This window comes from Anser anser (genome assembly GCF_964211835.1).
Source record: "Anser anser genome assembly, chromosome: 21".
Lineage (NCBI taxonomy): Eukaryota > Metazoa > Chordata > Aves > Anseriformes > Anatidae > Anser > Anser anser.
The window spans coordinates 1,855,834-1,876,463 of NC_139742.1; the positions used below are offsets into that span (position 1 = coordinate 1,855,834).

At 64.2% G+C, this 20,630-nt stretch overlaps 4 protein-coding genes across 10 annotated transcripts in view; 3 read left to right on the forward strand and 1 right to left on the reverse strand.

Moving 5' to 3' along the window:
* Positions 1–3,382: 3,382 nt before the first annotated feature.
* LOC310884985 (uncharacterized protein) lies at positions 3,383–5,367 on the forward strand. Its single transcript, XM_083807651.1, has 2 exons — positions 3,383–3,519; positions 3,971–5,367. Exon 2 carries the CDS (start codon positions 4,010–4,012, stop codon positions 4,394–4,396), a length of 387 nt encoding a protein of 128 aa, XP_083663777.1. The 5' UTR covers positions 3,383–3,519; positions 3,971–4,009; the 3' UTR covers positions 4,397–5,367.
* Positions 5,368–5,503: 136 nt separating this feature from the next.
* RNF224 (ring finger protein 224) lies at positions 5,504–14,359 on the forward strand. Of its 2 annotated transcripts, none has more exons than XM_083807645.1 (2): positions 5,504–9,609; positions 10,240–14,359. In XM_083807645.1, exons 1-2 carry the CDS (start codon positions 9,305–9,307, stop codon positions 10,745–10,747), a joined length of 813 nt encoding a protein of 270 aa, XP_083663771.1. In that variant the 5' UTR covers positions 5,504–9,304; the 3' UTR covers positions 10,748–14,359. The 2 variants fall into 2 exon arrangements, with proteins under 2 accessions (XP_083663771.1, XP_083663772.1); XM_083807646.1 differs by having other exon boundaries at positions 5,504–9,452.
* LRRC26 (leucine rich repeat containing 26) lies at positions 14,317–16,805 on the forward strand. The gene is made up of 2 exons (XM_083807647.1): positions 14,317–14,931; positions 15,771–16,805. The coding sequence occupies exons 1-2, from the start codon at positions 14,346–14,348 to the stop codon at positions 16,028–16,030; spliced, it is 846 nt and encodes a 281-aa protein (XP_083663773.1). The 5' UTR covers positions 14,317–14,345; the 3' UTR covers positions 16,031–16,805.
* Positions 16,806–17,499: 694 nt separating this feature from the next.
* The window catches only part of GRIN1 (glutamate ionotropic receptor NMDA type subunit 1), a 34,581-nt gene continuing 31,450 nt past the window's right edge, over positions 17,500–20,630 (reverse strand). For all 6 annotated transcript variants that reach the window (XM_083807636.1, XM_083807633.1, XM_083807644.1 and 3 more), the window contains one exon: positions 17,500–18,708. In XM_083807636.1, coding sequence (XP_083663762.1) covers positions 18,640–18,708 — 69 coding nt within the window. In that variant the 3' untranslated portion in view covers positions 17,500–18,639. The remainder of the gene's footprint in view (positions 18,709–20,630) is intronic.

Genomic DNA, 20,630 nt, shown 5'->3' on the forward strand with positions numbered 1-20,630 from the left:
AGCACAGCCCCATGACGAGGATACAGAAATGGGGTAAATAAGGGAGGTGTTGAGGAGTAAAATCCCCAGGTCGCAGGGAAATGGTCTGAGCCCCTGCCTTCACCCTGCACCCTGAACAGAGCCCCAGAGAGGGGCAAAGGCAGCACAGAGCGCTCCATGTCTTATCACAAGGTACGCCTCGGTCCCGACGCCACGAGGACAGGTTTAATATTTAAAAGCTGGGGACAGCGGCCTGAAATGGCACAAGTCAGAAGAGCACAGGGGAGGAGGAACCGTCCCCTCCAGTCCCTATCTGACCTCGCAGCGAAGCACAAACGTCCCACAGGCAAACACCAGTGCAGCACCAGGCTGTGTTATCACGGCAGACAAACCCACGGCTCTGTAATCTTCCCTGTGCTGAAAACAAGGAGAAACTGGCACAGCAGATGCTTCACCACTGAGGATGGCTGCGCCCTACAATGGCCCGTGGTCCTCCACCACAGAAGGAGCACCGTGGGGAGCAGAGGCCTTTCTGCTCATCCCCACGTCCCTTTGAGGGAGTTTTTCACCTCCAAGTATCTCAGATAAAATGCATCAACGTGGAGCACTGGGTCTGCACACACCCTGCCCAGCCCAGCCCTCCTTGGTGCCTCCAGCCCTGTGCTGAGGCTGGGCCAGGGCTCCCCAGCTGCCGTGCTTGAGATGTGGCAGAAGGGGGTTGAAGCTCCTGAAGATGGCATGGGGCTGGAAAGCTTTGGGGAGGAAGGGGCGATGCTGCTGTGACCCTGAATCCATCAGGCTCTGGGATGCTTTGGCTTTAGGCAGCAGACCAAGTACTCGCAGGCAGAAGAGAGTTGCCTTGGTGGCCACCTTGGTCTAGTACGGATCCTGTAGGGTCCACAGATGTTGTAGCTGCTCCTGTTCCTTTTCCCTGCAACGGGACCCAGATTAACCCAAATCCCAACCAACCCATCCTGGAGCTATACTACCATCGTGGACATGTCTGTGCACAAGAGCACGCAAGGATTTTGGAGGTGGTGTGACCAGGGCAAAGCACGGGGATGTTCTGGGGACGCTGCTGGGGCTGGGGACGCAGCCCCTGCCCATCTCTGTGCAGCCAAGGGGGCTCAGCTTCCCAGGGGCAACAGCATTGGGCTGAACTGCGGAATCCTAGTCCCTCTTGGGGCCGGCATGCCCCAGCCTCGCCCCCACTTGCTGCAGAAGCCCAAAGCCCTCATCTTGCTGGAGACCCTTCCAGCTTTGCCTGCAGTTAATAAAGCCACCGTTGGTGCAAGATCAAACTGGCCATCCGTAAACGGAGGCTGGAAAGGCGAAGTTTTGCAGGAGGAGAGCAGCAGCTGGGGCAGGAAGGGGCTTCCAGAGACAAGGCCGCAAACAGCTCGGCCCAGCAGGCGCCGGAGGCTGCACGCAGCGAGATGTGCGGGCTGGACACGGGGCAGCCCCCGCCGGGTCCCCCCCGGGTGCTGCGGGGGCCACGGCGGCACAGCGGGGCGGCGGCGCCCAAACCCACCATAAAACCTCCCCGGAACCCTGCCCCCAAACCTCCGAGGCGCCTGCTGTAGGAGCTGCGCTTCTGAGACCCCCTGGGCGAGGAAGGACGGGGGGGCCCGGGCAGCGGGTGCCGGGAGCGGAGCCCACCCGTGAGCGCGGCCGCGCGTGGGGCGGGCCCCGGAGGAGCCACAGCGACACCGCCCGGGCGGGCAGCGACACGCGGGTCGGGCCGGGCTTTTCTTCCCGGGGCGCTGCCTTTTTCTTTTTTTTATTATTATTTTATATTTTATTTTTAAAGCCTCCCTCCATCTGAAAATAAAAATAAAAATAAAAATCCAGCCGTTTTTCTCTGGGGACACAGCTCAAGCCGGGACGGGCAGCCGGGGGCGGAAGGGCCGGGGGGGGGGGTCCGGCAGCTCCTGCCCTCCTGCCACGGGAGCGCGATTCCCCCCGCTCCCCCCCCGGGGCCCGAGGGCCGGGTGTGCGGGACGCGCCCCTCCCGGTGCCCGGGCTTGGGGAAACTGAGGCACGGAGCCGGCCGGGGGAGGCTCTGCCGAAGCCGATCCCAGACCCCGCACCCCCTGGGGACCGCGCTGCCAGTGCCGGCCCCGTCTCCCCCCGCCGGCCCCGCGCCCCCACTCACCCGGGCGACCCCAGCCCCTCGCTGCGGGGCTCTTCTGCGCGGCTCCCCCCGGCGGAGCCGGTTGGGAAGCGTAACGCGGTCCCGCAGAGCCGCGGGAGGGGGCGGCTCCCCTTGCAAAGTGCTGTGGGAAACGTAGTTCGGGTCCCCGAGGGTTCGGCTGCGGCGGGGGGGCCCCGTGCCCCAGCCCCACGGGCACGGCCCCAGCCAGCACCGTGCGAGGAGGCCGGGGCTCGGCACGGGCCGTTCGGGTGGCAGGAAGGGCGCGGGTCCCCGCGGTGGCCGCGGCAACATCACGCGGCAGGGACACGGAGCTGGGGACCCCCGGTGGCCCCGTCCCACCCCACGGGTGCTCGGCCACCGCTCGGCTGCGGGCCGGGAGCTGCGCCCCTGGCCTGGGGACAGGCAGGGTCCCCTGCGGACCCCCCCTGCCCCAGGCACCTGGCAGCAGGGACACGGTGCGCCGAGCAGAGCAGGGAAGCTGTGGTGGTGCCACGTCCCCGTGACATGTCCCCACGCTGGTGCTGCTGCTGGGACACAAGGAGCCCCGGGGGCCTGGGGGCAGCGCTGCCCTGCCTGCAGCCCAGGGCCCCTCCGAGGGCACGGCGGGTGGCCGGGGGGACAGGGACACCGGCTTTGTGGCAGTGAGAATATGGCAGGATCAGGGCCCCAAGGCAACGGCGCTTGGCTTCTGGGCTGGGTTTTCATTTGGCATCTTCTGAGAAGTCTCACCCCAGAGCAGGGCTGGGGCTGGGGCTCGCACGGGGGCTCCCCTGACTGCTCTCAGGTGGAGGGTGCCCCAAATACGCATCTTCCCTCTTGGCCCTGGCTCCCACAACAGCCAACATCGCACCGCAGAGCTGCGGCGTCCCCAGCTGATGCCCAGGCCCAGGCTGGGGGCTCTGGTCCAGCCCCCCCGGTTTGTGCCCCTCTCGCTGCCTGGGGTCCAGGCGGGGCGGGGGGGGGGACGACGGACACACCCCACTGGGGACCTGGCATCGGGGTGTCAGGGGCTGGATCTGCACTGGGCAGGTGGGACGCAGCCAGGCAGGGGCTGCGGGACCCCTGTGCTGCACGGACCTGGGTGTGGGGGGGCCTGGGGGCAGCGGGAGCCTGGCGGGGGGGTGGGCTGGGGGTGCCGGGGGGCGCAGGTGCGCGGTGTCCCCTGCCCGCTGCCCAGGCGGTGCCCGGTGCCCAGCGCCCGGTGCCCCCCCGCAGGGCACAGGGAGCGCGGTGCCCCCCCGGCACTGCCCCTGTCCCTGCCCGGGGCCGGGCGGGGCGGGCCGGGGCGGGCCGTGCCGAGCCGAGCCGAGCCGAGCCCCGCCGCCGCAGGAGGAAACGCAGCCGGGGCAGAGCCGCCCCGCAGCCGGCCGGAGCCGCGCGGCTCGGTGAGTGCCGGGAGCCCCCCGGGAGCCCCCCGCAGCCCCTGCCCCTGCCCCGCCGCCCCTTCCCCGTCCCCGCGCCCCGCTGTGCTCCCCCGTCCCCTGCCCCAGTCCCCCTGCCCCGGTTCTTCCCCCCCCCCGCCCCGGTCCAGTCCCCTCACTCCCCCCCCCCCGGCTCCTGTCCTTCCCCTGCTCCCCTCCCTCCGGTGCCCCCCTTCCTCCCAGGTTTGCTCCCCCCAGAAGCTCCTGCACCACCCACAGCCCCAGCACCCCGCCTGCCCCCGGCCCCTGCCCGGCTCTGCTGCCCTTGCTTGTAGGGCCACACGTACGGGTCGCTTGTTGGGTCCTGTGGGGCTGCCAGGGAGGGGTGAGCATAGCTCGGCACCCTGCTCCCAAACTAGTGGGGCCACCCCATGGTGCCCCCATGGCTTAGCTTCATGGGGTCCATCTCTCACAGGAGGTGGGGAGAGCGCTGCCAGCCAGCAGGGACGGGGACATGGATCGCGGTGTCACCCTGGAGAACCCCTACGCCAGCGTGAACATCCCGCGGTCCCAGTTCCAGCAGAGTTTCATCACTCACTACCTGAAGGAAGAGCCTGCTTCGCCCACCGTGATCGCCAACCCCGCCGTCGTGCCTGTGTACAGCACAGAGGAGCAGGCAGACCGCGCCGGCAGCTGCGACAACCAGACCATTTCCACGGGGAAGTCGCAGTCCCGGCCCTACAACCCCTATGCCAGCATGAAGATGCCCAATGGGGATTCACCTGACTCCTTCTACACCGTCACCCTGGACAAGCCACCCAAAGGCCACGAGGCTGGTGGGAGGAACTGCTGCCGCAAGTGCTGCCCCTGCTGCAGAAAGTGTTGCTGTGTTATCTCCTAAGGGGACGCGCGGGACATGCTGGGGGGGGCGCCCAGCCCGGGCACCCCGGGGAGCTGCCCCATCACCTGCTCTGGCAGCTGGGAGGTGGCACCGGCTGGACTCACCTCTGGTTTTCACCCATGAGCTCTGCCACCAGCTACACCGGTGATGGGTGCCTGCTGGCTCCCTGGAGCCCAGAGTGGGGTGTGGGGGATAAGGACGGGTCCCCCCCACCCCACGGAGGCCCAGGGACCCTGGGGATGATGCGTGCCGACACAGATGCCTCCGAGGAGTGCCTACGTTGGGACTGGAGCAGCCTGCGATCCTGCACACTGAGCTGGCCGGTCCACCCTTGCTGGGAAACCCATGGAGAAGGGTCAGGGACACGTCCCCGGCTGGGACGGGGACCCCTCCCCTCCTCGAGCAGTGCCCCCATGCAGTGTCACGGGGCTGCCGCACGCCCTGCGCCGAGCTCTGGGTGGGTGCCGCTCCTCCTCGCCACACTGCCCGCCAGACGGAGGGAAGGAGACAGGAAGGACAGACAGACAAAGCGTGTCAGGGTGCCAGGCAGCACTCCAGGGCAGCACCTGATGGCGTGGCATTTGGGGGCCTGCTGTCAGGATGCCAGGACCCCCCCCAGTCCCATGCAGTCGGGGTGTGCGGGCCCCCCCGTGCCAACGCCGATCCCCATCCTCGGCTTTCTGCAACCCCCAGGCACTGAGAAAAGTGAGCGTGGAGCCCGCTGGCCTCTTCGCAGCGAGCTGGGGTGGCTCTGGACTCGGTTTTGGGCTGGGGCTGGCGCAGCGGGGCTGGAACAAGCCGGCCGTTGTGCTGGCGTCCCCCGGCCGTCGCGCTGCCAAGCGGCAGCTGCGTAAGCAACCGCGGCGGCCGCGGGAATGGCCTCGTCTGCAGGGGCTTGGAAAGAGCGCGGGTGTGAGCAGATGACTTCAGCGTGCCACAAATAAAGTTACTGCCCTCTCCTGCCCTGCCAAGGTACGCCTCTTCCCTCTGGCCCGGGTTTTCCGGGATTCCTGAGTTACTTCTTGCCTCTCCAGCAGGGCTGTGCATTGTATTGTGCTGTGGGGGGCACGCGGCGCTCTCTTCCCGAAAACTGGGCTTAACTCCTTCACTGCTGACTGCAGCAGCACCAGGGGCCTCGAGCTCCCCATCTTGCTGCTGCCAGCCCCCTCCAGCATCCCCTCGCCCAGGCATTGCCAGTACAGCACGGTGCTGCCAGCCTGGGGACGCGGGCTGGGGCTCGGCCTGACCCTGCCAAGCTGGATGCTGTCCCTCCTGTCCCTTGGAAGGAGAGCGCCTGGCTTTGCGGGGGGCTGGGGAAGGGGTGGGCTCCTGGCTGGGGCAGGTGGGTGCTGGGGGGGCTTTGTGCCACTGCCCGGGCTGCCTGCGACCCCTGGGGATCCCACCGGCACTGGGAACCCACCAGCACCAGGAGCCCACCCACCCCTTGGGATTTCCACCACCCCTTGGGGTTCCTGCAGCCCCTGAGACCTTCTGGGCCAGGGAGGCAGAGGCTTGGCAGGGGTGCAGGAGTTCGGCTCCTCCACCTGGCCCAGGTCCCGTGCTGGCGGCTGGCGGGGGGGTGGGGGGGTTTCCTCTGGCAGGGGGACGCTGGCAGGGACGCAGCCCCACGCAGCCTGTCCTGCACAAGGAGCTCTCTTGTCCGCCCTGCCTGGAGCGCTGTCAGTGCTGACACAGAGACGAGCTGATTCACCCCGTGTTTGCTTTTGTGGGCTCCCTGTCCCAAATGCCAGATGCCCTTCCCCACTTCGGAGCCCACCCTCAGCGTGGGCTGGGCAGGGACGCGGTGGCGAGGCGGTGGCACATGGCCCTGGCTGAAACTGGTGCCCGTGGGTGTGACGTGGGGATGTGCTGGGCAGGGCACAGCACCCGCCGGCAGCACCCAGTGTCACCACCGCCCTTCGCTCCGCATAACCTTGGGATGGCAGCAAACAGCGCTCCTTGCCAGCCCCCGGGCAATGATTAAACCGGAGGCAGCGGCAAGGCTGGCGGGGAGCAGGGGGGACAGGGAGGGCACGGTGGGGGCAGACCCCAGCAGGGACACGCAGGGCTCTGGGCGATGCTCGTGCAGGGTCCCGCAGGCACTGCCCATGTCCGCGGGGTGCTGAGCTGTGTGCAGGGCGGTGCTGGGTGGCTGCTGTCTCCTGCGGGTGGGGTGTCGGTGGTGATGCACAGCGCTGGCTCATCGGGACCAGACCTTTGCACCCTCCTTATGGTGCCTCTCCCTGCCCTGCTGTACCAAAGGTTCTTGCAGGTCCCAGGGTTGTAGCAGAGCCCTGGGAACAGAAAAACACTTTTCCCACCCTCTTGTTGTTGCTGATTGCAGCTACGCCTTCCCCTACGTCCAGATTTGCCTGTTTCTGCAGGGCAGGTGGAGCCAAGCTGGTTTCAGGCAGCAATGCCACTCGCTGTGCCCATCCCACCCAAGGGCTTCCCCCACCCCAACCTAGCCCTGCCTGCTGGTCCCATGTGTCCCAGTTTCACAAAATCACAGCACGGCTGAGGCTGGAGGCACCTCTGGGTCCCTCTGGTCCAAGCCCTGCCCCAGCAGGGCCTCCCAGAGCAGGGTGCCCAGCAGGAGGGCCCTGAAGATCTCCAAGGAGGGGACTCCACAACCTCTCTGGGCAGCCTGTGCCAGTGCCCTGTCACCTGCACGGCACAGAAGGGCTGCCTGGTGCTCAGAGGGAGCCTCCTGTGCTCCAGGTTGTGCCCATTGCCTCTTGTCCTGGCACTGGGCACCACTGATGAGAGCCTGCCTCTGTCCTCTGTGGCCTCCCTCCAAGTATTTCTAGGCACTGATGAGATCCCCCCGGAGTCCCCCTTCCCCAGGCTGAGCAGTCCCAGCTCTCTCGGCCTCTCCTCACAGCAGAGGGGCTCCAGGCCTTTGCTCGTCTCCGTGGCCCTTCAGGGGACTCGCTCCGGGTCTCTTGTTCTGGGGAGCCCCGAGCGGGACCCAGCCCTCAGGGGGTGGCCTCAGCAGTGCTGAAAGAGGGGAAGGATCACCTCCCCCCACCTGCTGGTATTATTTTCCCTAATGCAGCCCAGGGCACCATTCCCTGCCTTCTTTGCCCCGAGGGAGGGCCGGTTGCCGCCGCACGGTCAGCTTGGTGCCCAGCAGGGCCCTTCTGGCCAGGCTGCTTCCAGCTGGGTGCCCCCAGCACGTCCTGGGGCCGGGGCTGTTCCTCCCTGGGGGGAAGGACCCTGCACCTCTCTCCCTGGGGAACCTCAGGAGGTTCCTGTGCCAGGTCCATGGCTCCCTGCCCCTTCCTACCCTTCCTCACCAGGCAGTGCCATGGGTACCCTGGCTGTGCACAGAGCCAAGCCCACCCTGACATGTATGTAGTGGTTTTGAGTCTAACTTTGTACGACCCAAGTGATGCCTGTTGGGTTGCACACATTACTGCCTGGCCAGTGAGCTGGGCCATGATGGTGCTTTGGACAGGAGAGTGACTTGTTGCCGGCTCTGGGACATGCAGGACATCCAGAGGCATCCGGATGCATGGACATCCCTGGACACACAGGACTGGGATGGAGCTCATAGTGCCATCTGTGTGCCCAGCCCTGCCCCAGCACGCATGGGGACAGATGCTGCCGGCCTGCAGGGTCCCCTGGGTACCTTGTGCCACCCCATGTCCTGCCCCAGGTCCCTGGCAGCGGGGTCCCACCTGCCGGGTGCTGCTGTGATGGAGCAAGTCGAGACAGCGAGCCCGAAGCTGCTGTGCTGCCAGCTCTGCTGCCCTGCACAGGGTCAGGGTTGAGCTTTTCTGCAGAGTCCCGGTGAGGCACTCGGTGTCCGGCCCCAAACCCCTGTCTCTTTCTGCCAAGAGCCCCAGCAGCGTGGGGACAGCGTGAGGACAGTGTGGGGACAGCGTGGGGACAGCGTGGGGACAGCGTGGCACCCTGCTCCTGCCTGCGCTGCTGCCTGCTGCCCTCTCCTGCTCGCAGGCAGAAGTGCTGAGCGCTCCGGCCCGGGCATTTCTCCTCCAGGATCTTGGCTTCGTCCCCCCAAAGCCTCTTTCCCTGCTCCGAGCACCCTCCCTGCTGGGGCTGTGGCACCGCTGCTGGCCCCAGGGTCGTGCAGGGGCTGGTGCTGCGGGGACTGCCCTGCCGCCGCCCCTGGGTCGTGCATCAGCACAGACCTTGCGAGTGTCACCGGGGGGGTGCCGGGATCTCCCCAGCATTATCCAGTGATGAGCATTGTCCCCAGCAGAGCCGAGGACCCTGATACCAGATTCTGCAGCCCCAGGAGGAAGAGCAGGAACAGGGCATGGACGTGGATTTGGTGGCTTTCCTGGAGAAGCTGGGCCGCAGTGTCACCCTGCTCCCCGTCAGCCTGCAGGCACCAAGCCCCTCCGAGCTGCTGCCACCAGCAAAGAGCTGTGCTGTGCTGTGCCGTGCTGCCTTCGCCCCCGTTCCCACGGTCAGCAAGGCACTGGAGGTCGAGGACAGCTCGGGTGCCCCACTCCTTCCCCCACCTGCCCCAGCTCCAGCCCTCCTCACACCCCAGCTGGTTTTCCTCTCGCAGCTGTCACCCCCAAGGCACAGAACAGGGTCCCCGTCCCCCTGCACCGCCCCACGTGTGGGTGCTGCCCCCTCGGAGCCACGCAGCGGGCTGCAGCCTGGGTGACCCCCTGGCAGCCCCAGCTGGCCCGAGCCTGGACCCTTGGTGTCCTCACCCGTGAGTCACAGCCGTCCTCGCAGCCCGGGCCACCTGGGGATGTGCTGGCTGTGCATGTCCCAGGGAGTCTGCGGAGCGGTCAGGCTTCTGCTGGCCAACATCTGCCCAAATGTGGTGGCCGAGGACGGGGAGGTGTCCGCCGCTGCTGCCCAGGCACAGCCGATGTCCACACACGGTGACGCCCGACCTCGCAGGGACGGAGCCTTCTGCTAATGGGGCAGAGCGGGTGGCTAATGAACGCTCCCAGGGAGGGAGGCAGGGCTTCAATTTCGGCGGTCTTTGTTATCCAGGCACTTGTAACTCAATCTCCCAGGCTTGGCTTCCCAGCAGCGGATCCGATAGCATGCCTGCCCCTGAAAGGTGAGCCCCTTCCCACCGCACAGCCACCCGCGGCCGCTGGGACCTGGCAGGGAGCTGCTTGGGACCCTGATGCTGCTCCCAGGACTGCCACAGCCCCTCGGGATGCTGCAGCCCCTCTGCCACCTCCCCTGAGGTCCTGGGGAGGACAGTACCCCAGGTAGGGATGGGGAACAGGGTTGGGGGGAGAAGTGGGTGCCCACACCAACCAAAATGCTCAAGGTCACCAGTGGGGAAGGTGTGGGGTCCTGGTGGCCCCTTGGAGAGGGTTGCAGACGTGCTGGAGGGTACCCTGAGATGATGCTGGACCCCTCCCCACCGGCCTGCATGCCTTCCCCCTGCTGCTGACATCCATGGGCTGGTGCCCAAGGCTGGCACGAAGCAGGGCTATGGCATGGCTTGGCACTCAGGTTGCTGCTCCCACCTTCTTCCCACCCCATGGTGCCCACTGGCCCAGAGCCCCCGCAGCCCTGGGCAGGCAGATGAGGCCTGGCCGCCCCCAGCCCCTGTGGGTGGGAAGGGGCATTCAGCAGAGCCGTGTAGGGTGGCGCCGCGATAACGCATCCCAGTGGATGGGGTTCACCCCAGAGGGGCAGGGCTGGCCACAGGGCAGGCAGAGATGCTGGGCAGGAACCCTGATACCTCCAGCAACCCCCAAGTGCCCCCACTGCGTGGGACTGGTCCCCATCTCCCTTGAACTTTGTCTGCACATGGAGGTGGCACCCCACACCCTGCTCCCCGCCCCAGCCATGGGGCTGACATCTCTTCCTGCCCTCCCCTCCCCTCGCAGCATGTCCCAGGCCGGTGGCAGCCCCCGGGCCGAGGACACGGGGCCACGCACCGAGGCGCACTCACGCACACCGAGCCGGGGCAGCCAGAGGGTCGAGTGCATCATCTGCTACTCCTCCTACGACCTGTGCGGCCGGCTGCCGCGCCGGCTGTACTGCGGCCATACCTTCTGCCAGACCTGCCTCAAGCGCCTGGACGCCGTCGCCAACGAGCAGCGCTGGATCCCCTGCCCGCAGTGCCGCCAAAATACGCCCACGCCGCGCGGCGGCGTCATCATGCTCGACCTCGACCTGGCCACCTTCCTCGCCGTCAAGGCTGACAAGGAGCAGCCCCGGGTGGCCGGACGGTCCCTGCCAGACACGGCCACCAAGGGCTCGTGCAAGGAGCCGGCGGTCACGCAGCAGCCGTCGGGGCTGTGCCAAGACGCGGTGCCCCAGGCCCCCTTCCCACGCCGCGGTTGCTGCCGGCCATGCATCTGCTGCGGGGTGACGGCGGATTTTGAGAGCTGAGTTGGGGGACATGGGGACAGCAGCATGCGGGCAGGCTTGGTGCGGTTCAGTGGAGCCAGCCACGGCATCCTGCATCACACGCTGAGCTCCCAGGGTCTCACAATTTGGGGACCCCATGCCATGCCCCAGGCCCATGTGTGGATGGTAGTGGTGGGGCTGTCCCTGCAGCCCAGGAAGGGATTCAGCTTTCTCGGGGTTTGCTCTCTATCCTGCTGGGATTTAGGGTGCAATAGGAGGGGATGAGGATATTTCCACCCTTCATCCTGACAGCTCCAAAACCTGGTCCAACCATCACGGGTGTCCCCTGGTGCCTGGCCCAGGGCTTGCTGGTGCCCGGCTTTTCTTGTGCATGCAGACGTGTGATGGGGACACCTTCACCAGGGCAGGGGGTGCAGGAGCCTGGCACAGTGCAGCGATGCAGAGATGCTCCGGGGAGTATCCAACACATCTATTAAACACCTGCTGTGCTGCACCTGTTGGTTGTATTCGTTAGTCAGCCTCATGCTAGCCCAGGGCAAGCCCTGCCCCCAGAGCAGGGAGAAGTGACCTGCTTTGTCCAATTGTTTTTCTTTAAGTGTTTGCTCTACTTGCCATTTGCATGAGAAATTTGGGCTTTGTGGGGCAGGTGAATAGTTAAAACCGAGGAAGACAGGGTCACTGGGGACCACAGCTCGTGGCTCCAGCTCTTTGAATTGATCTGGCCTCCAGCTGTTTTGCTCCAGCACCATATGGGTTAGCAGAGGCAAAATGGGGGGAGGAGGGGGGGGCAGGGGTGCACGAGGGTGATGTAAATACAGCTCTTGGGTTGGGAGGAGAGGGCTTGCAGAGGCCATCCTTCCTCAGAGTCCAGTTTCTGCATCCATTTTCCATGCAATTCCTGAGCTCTTACAGCATACCCGTGCCAGGCACCGCGGTGATTTCGCGCCCCCATGTCCTGGTGCTCAGCTGTCCCCTTGGCGTGCACAGTGCCCACGCTGTGCCCAGCGCCCGTTCACGGTTCTGCCACTTGGTGTCACCTGCCATAAAAAAGTCAGAGCCCTCAGCTGTGCCCAGGCAGAGCAGGCTCCAGGGGTGCCCCAGGGCAGAGGCAGGGGTGCCCAGGGGGCTGGCCGGAGCATGGTGTGCGTTGGGGGCTCCTTCCTGCCATGGTGCTGGCACCTGCCGGCCTCGATTCTTTAATTGCGTGGAAAAATGCAATAACTTAAAATCTTCGAGGATGTGATAAAAGCTGTCCTGGAGTCCTAAGGTGCCTTCCCCTCCATCTTCCTGCTGCCCAGTGGTTCATTGTCCCTGTCGCAGGTTCGGGCATGGAGACCTCCTGCCCTGCCTGAGCAGAGGCTGTGCTGTGCTCCTGTGAGGGACAACCCCTGGGAACAGGGACCCTGGGGGAACTGCGGTGGTGGGGATGGTGCTAGGGGCTGTGTGGGAGCCGAGCCCACCCCCCAGCAAGGTGTCGGGGTTGCAAAGCCCTGGAGGCACCGAGTGTCCTGCTCCTGGAAGAGCTGCAGCCTCACCGCGCTGGTGCTGGTTCCTCCAGGAGGAGACGGGTCCCATCCTGCCGGGATCCTTGGATCGCAGGCAGCTGCAGCACCCTGCAGGGCTCAGGCCAGGCATAAGAAAGTGCTCTCGCCTGGCAAGAGATGTTTGCCCAGCTCCTCGGTTTGCAAATGCTCCACAGGGGGGCAGTGGGAACAGCCTGGGAAGGGGCAGAGCTGGCGGCGAGGCTCTGTGCTCACCCCAGCACCCGGCTCCAGCTCTTTGGTGGCGGAAGGCAGCAAGGACCCACGGCTGCCCACCCCCAGCCCCAGCTCCTGGTCTCTGTGCCACCACCCCTGCATCCCTTCAGCTCCAGGAGCAAGCTGGAGAGCTGTGTTAGGAGCAGTCAGTGGCTGGGCTCTGGAGTTTTTCTGCCTCTGCATTTTTGGGAATGGTCTCAGCACGCTGGCTGGGCACCCTGACTCCCTCCCCCTGCCCATGCCATGGGGACCGCTCTTGCAGCCCCCGCTAGGGCAGGGGATGCTCAGGGCCGGTGCTGGCCCTGGGGCTGTGCTGGGCTGTGGAGCCCAAAACCTCCTCCGGGGGAGGCATCTCCGTGGGGAGAGGTGCATGGGGACGGGGACTGTGTCCCTTGCCCAGAGAAGAGGGCAGTGACAGGGCCTCAAAGGGCCAAGCTGCTGGGGGTGCCAGGAGCCTGGTACCCTGCAGAGAAATTCTTGGGGTGAGAGAAGGGACAGTGGTGGGGACACTGGGTCTGCTGGGGTGCAGGACCCCCCCCCCCACCATGTGCCAGTGGGGTGTGCAGCAGGGTGGCAGTGAGAGAAGGGTGCTGGGATGCTTCACAGCCTCCTGGGCTCTCTGAGCACAAAATCTGTAAATGACTTTGTTTTTCACAGCATTTTGTTTTTTCCTTGGTGATTTTTGCACTTCGAAAACGACAGTGGACAAAGTACCTCTGAGCGCACTGGGACCCTGAAATTTGTGTCCCCACACAGCCTGGGGTGCTGCGGGTGAGCTGGAGCTGCGCAGCCCTGTGGGGCTGGGTTGGGCTGGAGGATTCCTCTGAATTATTTCCAGATGGGGATTAATGCAGCAAACTGAGTTTGCCGCAGGGTAGATAAACAAACCAAAGCTCCTCTGGAGGCTATTAATAAACCGGTCTGCCTGCTCCTGGGTCTGGGAACATCCGGGATCTGGCTGGGGGCACAGGCACGCGCTGCTTTGCTGCCTCTCAGCCTCTTTGCCATGGGGCAGGCGTGCCCCAAGTCCCAAATGGCAAAGGAGCCACAAGAGCATCCCTGTTCTACCACTGGGCAGGGTGGGATGAGGTCCTCTGGTCCCCTGGGGTCCCTGGAGCCCTGACAGGGAGGGGGGTGCTGGGAGCTGGCACCTCCCCTCTGCAGCTCCTGCTGCGGGGCTTTCAAACAGGAGCAGGTGTAAACAGGGCGGAGGCAGACTTTGAGCCCTCCAGTGCCGGCACTGCCACGCCAAGGCCAGGGCGAGCAAGTTTCGGGTGGCAGCAGCCTGGCACAGTCACCTCCCTCATGCCTGCTCGGGTGGGGGTCACATCCCAACCCTTCTCACTTGTGGTCTCCTGCCAGGGGCAAACAGAGCCTGGCCAAGGGCTCCCCACCAAGGACCTCTGGGCACGGCAGGGACAGCATTAGACCCGCCAACGGCATGACTGAAGCTTTGTCCCATCCCAGCCAGCTACGCAGCCGTGGGTCCTCTGTGCATGGCAGGTTGCCCCGTGGGGATGATGGAGGCCAGGAGGTGTTTGTTTTTTTCCACCTCCCCAGGCTGCGGTGCCCACAAGCAGTTAATTGCGGGCTGGACGGAGCTGGCTGCTTACCTGGCTGGAGCGGCGCCTGGCAGGGGGAGGGACGAGGGCACAGCCACACCTTGCCAGGGCAGGCATCACTGCAAAAATATTTCCTAAGAAAAGTGCAGCTCCACCCCGCACAGCACACGGTGGGGAATGCACAGAGCTACCGGGAGCCGTGCGCGTCCACCCGCTCACCGCACCCAAGGGTGCCGGGCAAGGACGAGTGACTGGGCAAGGCGTGGGACGCTGGGCACCCTGCCCCCGGGGGGAGCCCTGATGCTGGGGGCCGGGGAGCCCTCTCTGCGTGAGTGGGCAGCCATGGGCGTGTGGAGGGGCCCCAGCACCGTGCTGGCCCTCCTGCTCCTCCTGTGCCCGCTGCCCGCACCTGCGTGCCCCACCGCCTGCCGCTGCTGGGCAGGGGACGTGGACTGCCGCCAGCGCGCCCTGCACGAGGTGCCGCCGCGCCTGCCCACCAACGCCAGCACCCTCTGGCTCGGCTACAACTTCATCGCCGTGCTCAGGGCACGCGCCTTCCCCTCCCTGCCAGCGCTGCTGCGGCTCAGCCTGCCCCATAACCACCTGGGGATGATCGACAGGCAGGCGCTGGTGGGGCTCGGGGCGCTGCAGGAGCTGGATCTCAGCAACAACTACCTGGCCATGCTGAGCCCCGAGAGCTTCCTGCCCCTCGGCAGCCTGGTCACGCTCAACCTGGGCAACAACAGGCTGGAGGAGCTGGGGGCCGGGGTGCTGAGTGCCTTGCCCCAGCTCCAAGAGCTCTTCCTGCATGGGAATCCCTGGGTGTGCTCCTGCAGCATCCTGCCCCTCTGGCGCTGGCTTGGTCACAACAGGGACAAAGTGCCAGGTGAGTGCCCCAAGCCCCCACCTGCTCCATCCTCGCTCGTCATCCCCATCAGCTGCCAGGCCATGGGTCTGCGGGGATGGGGTTCCTGTGGGTGTAGCAAGGTTTCCCAGAAGACAGCCCCACTTGGGTGGATTTGTCCCTGGGTCTGGTCCCTGGTGCCACCCTCTAGTGGCTGGTGGCTGGTCCCTGGTCACCAGCAGGGATTTCCTGCAGAGGCAGACTGGGTAATGGCACCCGGCGCTGTCCCCGGCAGTGGCACCAGTCCTGCCACAGGGAGGGCGAGGGGTGACGGGCAACGGGCACCTGTGGGGTGGACATCACCCCTGACTTGGCCACGACTCAGTTCCTCCAGCCCCTTCCCCAGTGCCATCAGGAGAATGGGTCTGATCCTGCATTTCTTCCTCCGTGAGGCTTGGCGAGAAGCAGCTCCGCCAGCGGGGTCTCTCCCTCTGCTGCTACCCACTCCCATGCCTCTTGCCTGCATTGGGGGGGGGGGCTTTCTGTGGCATCTCCGGGCTGGCTGCTCACTGCTGCCCATGCCTGTCCCCAGGGAGCCAGCCCCACCGCCTTGCCTGCCCCTTCCTGTGCTGCCCCATCGTGTCCTGCCCAGCACTGCGCCCACCTCCCTGTCCCATCCCACTCCCCAAGGCGCAGGACCTATGCAAGTGCTGGACCCTCACTGTGCCCTTTGTGCCCTGCCCTGGGCTATCTCGGCCAACATGGCCCCACAGTCCCTGTCCTCCTGCCCTGACCCCTCTGTCCCACGCAGACCTGCTGTCCCTCCTGTCCCTGGCACCCAGCTGCCCCCTGTGCCCACCACCACTGCTTTTCTCTTCCAGAGGAGAGTTCGCTCCAGTGCGTGTTCCCGGAGCAGCTGATCACGTACCCGATCATGGACTTCAGGAACGAGTCCTTCTGGCCGTGCCAGAAGACCCCACTGTCTGCCCAGCACTACGCCACCTTCCTGCTCCTCGGGCTGTCCTCCTTCCTGGCCAGCATCATCTTCTGCACCCTGATGGGCTGCGTCGTGGTCATTTACCAGCACCTGCGCAAGGAACCCCGCTTCTGTAGGAGACCCCTCCTCTGCAGGGGGCACTGAGCAGGACCACCAGCCCTGGGCAGTGCCTGCACCCAGCTGTTGTGAAGGTTTCCCTGTGGAGCAGTGAGCGGATGCTCTGCTCCTGCAGAGTGCTCCTGCTCCTCCCTGGGGCCCTGAGGAATCCCCAAGCTCTGCCCGACTGCCCCCAGCTCGGCCCCGCTGCAGCACTGCTCCCTGTCTCGGCAGGCTCCCTCAGGCCGCCCCCAGACCTGCACAGCCCCTTCCCAGGGGGGCTGCTGACCCTTTTCCTCTGGCTCACCCCCTCCTGCCCCTTTGCTCCCCAGGGCTCTTGTGTGCATTTCAGGGTGCACTGTTTACCTTCCCGTGCCTTTTGGTGAACCCCATGAGTCTCTGGGTGCCTTCTGGTGCCCCAAAGACTTTCCGTGCCTTTTCTGTGTCTCCAGAAGGCCTTTTATTGTGTCCCAAAGCTCTCCATAGGCCTGTTTGTGCACTTGAGGATCTCTGGGTGCTTTGAGGGAACTCCAGAGCTTCCACGCAGCAAAGGAAAGTACAAGCTGGGGTGAAGGGGTCAACCCCCAAGGAGGAGAAACAGTCCCTTCTGGCACGAGTTCCTACCCACCGCAAGGCAATAAGAGCCATAATGAGATGGCCATGGGTGTCAACCTCCCCCTGTTAGCTCCTGTGGCATAGAAATGATCTCCTGCCTGTGCAAGAGCTGTGGCACAGGCCAGGGATGTGGTCAATGTGTCTGTTGGCAAGCTCTCAGTGGAGGTTAAATAAATCCTGCAGAGAATAAATCGTCACCTCTGTTGTGACTTGCTCTCATCTTTATTTCCAAGACAGAGAACAGCCCAGTGTGCATGTGGGCCTACTCAAGAAGGCCTGGGCTTCCCATGTGGAGCCAGGGCCTTGCCTGTCATCCTCCGTCATCCCCTGAGCCCTGCTGCCCCTGCCTGCTCCTCCCAGGGGGACAGTTGTCCTGCCCGGGGGCTCAAAGCTGAAGAAGCCATTGTGGCCACAGACTGGGCATCACAAAGGAAAAGCCTTGGAGGGGATGGGGATGGGCACTGGGGGTGCTGCTGTGCCCATCACTCTGCTCATCCACACATGGAGCACGTGGGAGCCGGGGGGGGGGGGGTCCTGCAGGAGCCGGTGGCACAGCGAGGAGATGGCTGCTGCCACCAAGCAGGAGTGGCCAGGGAAACGTCCTCAGCAGCCTCACCCCAGTTTTCCTCTGGATGGAGGGTGCGAACCAGCCTGCAAGGGGCTGGCATTTGGGTGGTTTCAGCCCAGGTCTTGCCCCATGCTGGCCAGCCCTGAATAGCAACGTCCTGTTCCTCCCAGTCCTCCCTGCAGCTCCTATCCCCCCCCCCACTCCTTCCCTCCCCATCCCTCCACCTTTTCTGCTCGCGTGCCCCGCAGCAGCGCTGGGTGAGGCCCTGATTCAGTGCAGGGCTCCCAGCCAGCTCCGCCGGCAGGCAGAGACAGACAGAGGCAATAAAACCAGCCCGTGATCCAGTCTAGACTTTACTGAGCTCTTGCAAAAACTTGGTATTAATGTTACACTGACGTATAAAGTTGAATGGGCTCGATTTCTCAGCTGGAGCAAGATGAATTTGATGGAACCACTGCAGCCAGTGGGACGATGCTCTCAGACCCCAGCTGCCCTCCAAAAATCCTGCTGGCCCCGTCCGCCCCCTCTGCTTGGCTGGGGCAAGGAGAAGGCAGTTCTCGACGCTGGGGCTTGGTACCAAATCACAGGCGGGATTTCTGCTCCCCAGCTCTGGGGTGTCCACAGACGCTCGTGGAGCCTGCCTGGAGGAAGCCTGGGGGGCTGGCACGCAGGCACGGTGCCCACGGGAGGAGGGCTCCAGGCAGTCTTGTTTGGTCACCTCCTCCTGAGCCAGGACCTGGTTTTGCCGTGTCTCCTGGTCAGGATGGCTGCAGTGTGGGAGCTACGTGCTGGCCGTGGCCTGGCCTTGGGGACAGCTGGTGTGCAGAGATATGGGGAGCCAGGATCTTGTCTGACAGCGTGCTGTAAGCTCCAGAGCACCAGGTTCAATTGTACCATAGGCTGATGGAGGGGAGGACCGGGGGGCTCATCCCTTGGCCAGGAGCAGAGCGCACGTCTCCCAGCCCTGCTGTGGTGGTGGTGGAGCACGGCACGGCAGAAGCACGCCCCTGGACTGCCGAACTAAACAGGCTGCTCCACCAGCACAGCTCTGGGTGCTCCGAGAGCCACACACATGTGGAGAACACGGAGCCTGCAAGGTGAAGCACGGGTTTGCAGTCTGGCACCAGCTCTTCCCTGCTACTGTGGGAGAGCAGGCACCACGTGCCTTCGAAGTCCTTTCCCCTTGCACGTAGCTGGCCAGTGGCGATACTGATCAATAACAGCACAGGTTGGAAGCGATTACCTCTGTACAGTGAAGTCCAAACCCTGTCCTGGTTCCGCCGTGCGTTTTGGGGCGTGAGTATGGCAGCAGGCCTAGGGAGGGAGGGAGATATACAATGAAGTCACTGTGTATGGATGAAGGATGCTTTCCTCCCGTCTCACCCAGAAGAACCCATCAGTGTCCCTTGACAGGCAGTCCTGGCTGTGCCTTCCCGCTGTGTCGGGCAAGGGCTGATGGCCCCCGGGGAGCAGGTCACACCACAGTGCTGACGGAGGGGTCGGAGAGGTTGAGCTGGCCGGTGATGTCGGTGGGATGGTATTGCTGTAACACACAAATACACAGACAAGGAGAGAGAAGTGTTAGGCAGTCACGGCACTCGCCCCCGCGCCTCCTTGCACCCCCTGTGTCCCTACGGGATGTCTCTGGGGTGGATGCAATGGCCCCAGACCTGCTGCTGGCCGAGGCCCCATGCCCAGTGTGGGCTCGTGCAGAGGTCCTTGCAGACGCTCTCCAAGCACCCTGCGGCCTATGGGAAGGACACCCAGGAGCAGGGCGCAGCGCACGGCGGCCGTGTCGCCTGCGGAGCCGGCCTGTCCCTACATGGGGACAGCTACAGGAGAAAGCTGTGACCCCCCAGCCCAACCCACAGCCACGCCTGTGGTTGGAGGGTCTGGCTGGTGCCAGCTCAAGCTGTGCTTTGAGGCCAGGGTGTTGCACCTCCTTGCTTGAGTGCCCCTGCTCTCACTATCCTTCTGTGCAGGTGAGGAGCCGTGCCGTGCGGGTGATTTGTGACTAGCTGTAGCATCACTTGCTAATGTGAGAATGCAGCCTGTGCTGGAGACGTGGCCTGGATCTGGGGTTCTGCGCTCCTCGCAGTGGGGGCCCGGCCAACACCCCCGGGAAAGACCTCCCCAGCAGCGGTCCCACCAGCAAGCAAGCAGGGAGAGCAGAAAAACCCCTCAACCAGCCAGAAAAAAAAAAAAAAAAAAAAAAAGGAAAAAAAAAAGAAAATAGAAAAAAAAAAAGCAAAAAAAAAAAGCCCTTCCTCCTCAGGCAGGGGCTTATAGCTGGGCAGTTATTTCCTCCCTACCTCCTTCCAAATGTCCTTCCTCTCCCTCTCCTAGCTCCAAGCCCTAAATGGGTGACACCAATGCATCTGCCACCACTTTGGGAACCTAACATGGGCAGAAGGACTTGGTGGGTCTCCTGCTGCTGCATGGACCCTCTCTATATTGGCTTGGCCGTGCACCTAGGAGGGCTGCTGGTTTGCTGGGTTTCCGGGGACTCCTTGGTTTTTAGAAGGATTTCACAGGATTTAACCCATCCTCTGCTTCCTGGGGGCAACTGTGGCCCTCGCACTGCTGCTAGTGGCTCTAGCACTGTGGCTACCCTGTGTGGCCCTTCAGCCTGTGCAGGGAGGTCTGGTGGCCCCCCAAGCATGGTGTGGGCTCCTCGGGGTTCACCTGTGTGGTTTTTTGCTTCACAATGACCCCAGCACCTTGGCAGGGAGCTGCTGGGGCAGGGGCTGGAGCCAGCACAGTCCCATCCCTGCAGTGTGCGTGGTGGGGACACTGCCGCTGAAGGAACACCTCTTGGGATCGTTCATTCGTGTAGGGGACCAACTACTATCAAAATGGAGCCTATATGAAATTCCTCATTGCTTCGCTGAGTGGCAGCACCTTGGCCATCTCCTGGTGGTTTTGCTCAGACAAATTGCTCTGTCACCCTGGGGAGCTTTTTCTGGCATTTTGCTGGTCCACTAAAAGCATGCCTCTTCCTACAGGGGTGCAGCTGCCCCTCTTTGCCAAAATCTCGGCTGCCACAGCAAAGCTCATGGGATGGGGCTGGAGCCCCATGGGGAGGAGATGACTTGGAGAGGGGAGAGGCTGGGCGGGTACCCAGAGGAGATGGTGCCAGCCGCTGCTGAAAGACGAGCTCCAGAGAAAAAAGGAAAAAGAAAAAAAAAAGTAACAAAAAAAAAACCACATACGGGCAGAAGAAAAGGTCCTTTGTTAAATACCCTGCGCTACCGGCCTGACGCAACCAGGAAAGAAGCCGTGTGTGGGTGTGGGTGCGTGTGCCTCGGTGCACGTGGCCGTGGGGCGGCAAGGGGCGTCTGGCAGGGGGGCCGGGGTGCTCTGGCCTCTCTGCACAGCTCCGGGAGTCCCTGACACCACCAAGTGATCTGGGGGGCCTGGCCAGGAAAATCGCAATACAAGAGCATGGCTTTGGGTTTGAAAGCA

What these genes read in the sequence shown, in the direction of transcription:
- LOC310884985 (XM_083807651.1), top strand. Translation starts at nt 4,010, where the DNA reads ATGGATCGCGGTGTCACCCTGGAGAACCCCTACGCCAGCGTGAACATC.
- RNF224 (XM_083807645.1), top strand. Translation starts at nt 9,305, where the DNA reads ATGGGGCAGAGCGGGTGGCTAATGAACGCTCCCAGGGAGGGAGGCAGG. An exon ending in TGGGGAGGACAGTACCCCAG is followed by an intron (nt 9,610 to 10,239) that starts GTAGGGATGGGG and finishes CTCCCCTCGCAG; the next exon opens with CATGTCCCAGGCCGGTGGCA.
- LRRC26 (XM_083807647.1), top strand. Translation starts at nt 14,346, where the DNA reads ATGCTGGGGGCCGGGGAGCCCTCTCTGCGTGAGTGGGCAGCCATGGGC. An exon ending in CAACAGGGACAAAGTGCCAG is followed by an intron (nt 14,932 to 15,770) that starts GTGAGTGCCCCA and finishes TTTCTCTTCCAG; the next exon opens with AGGAGAGTTCGCTCCAGTGC.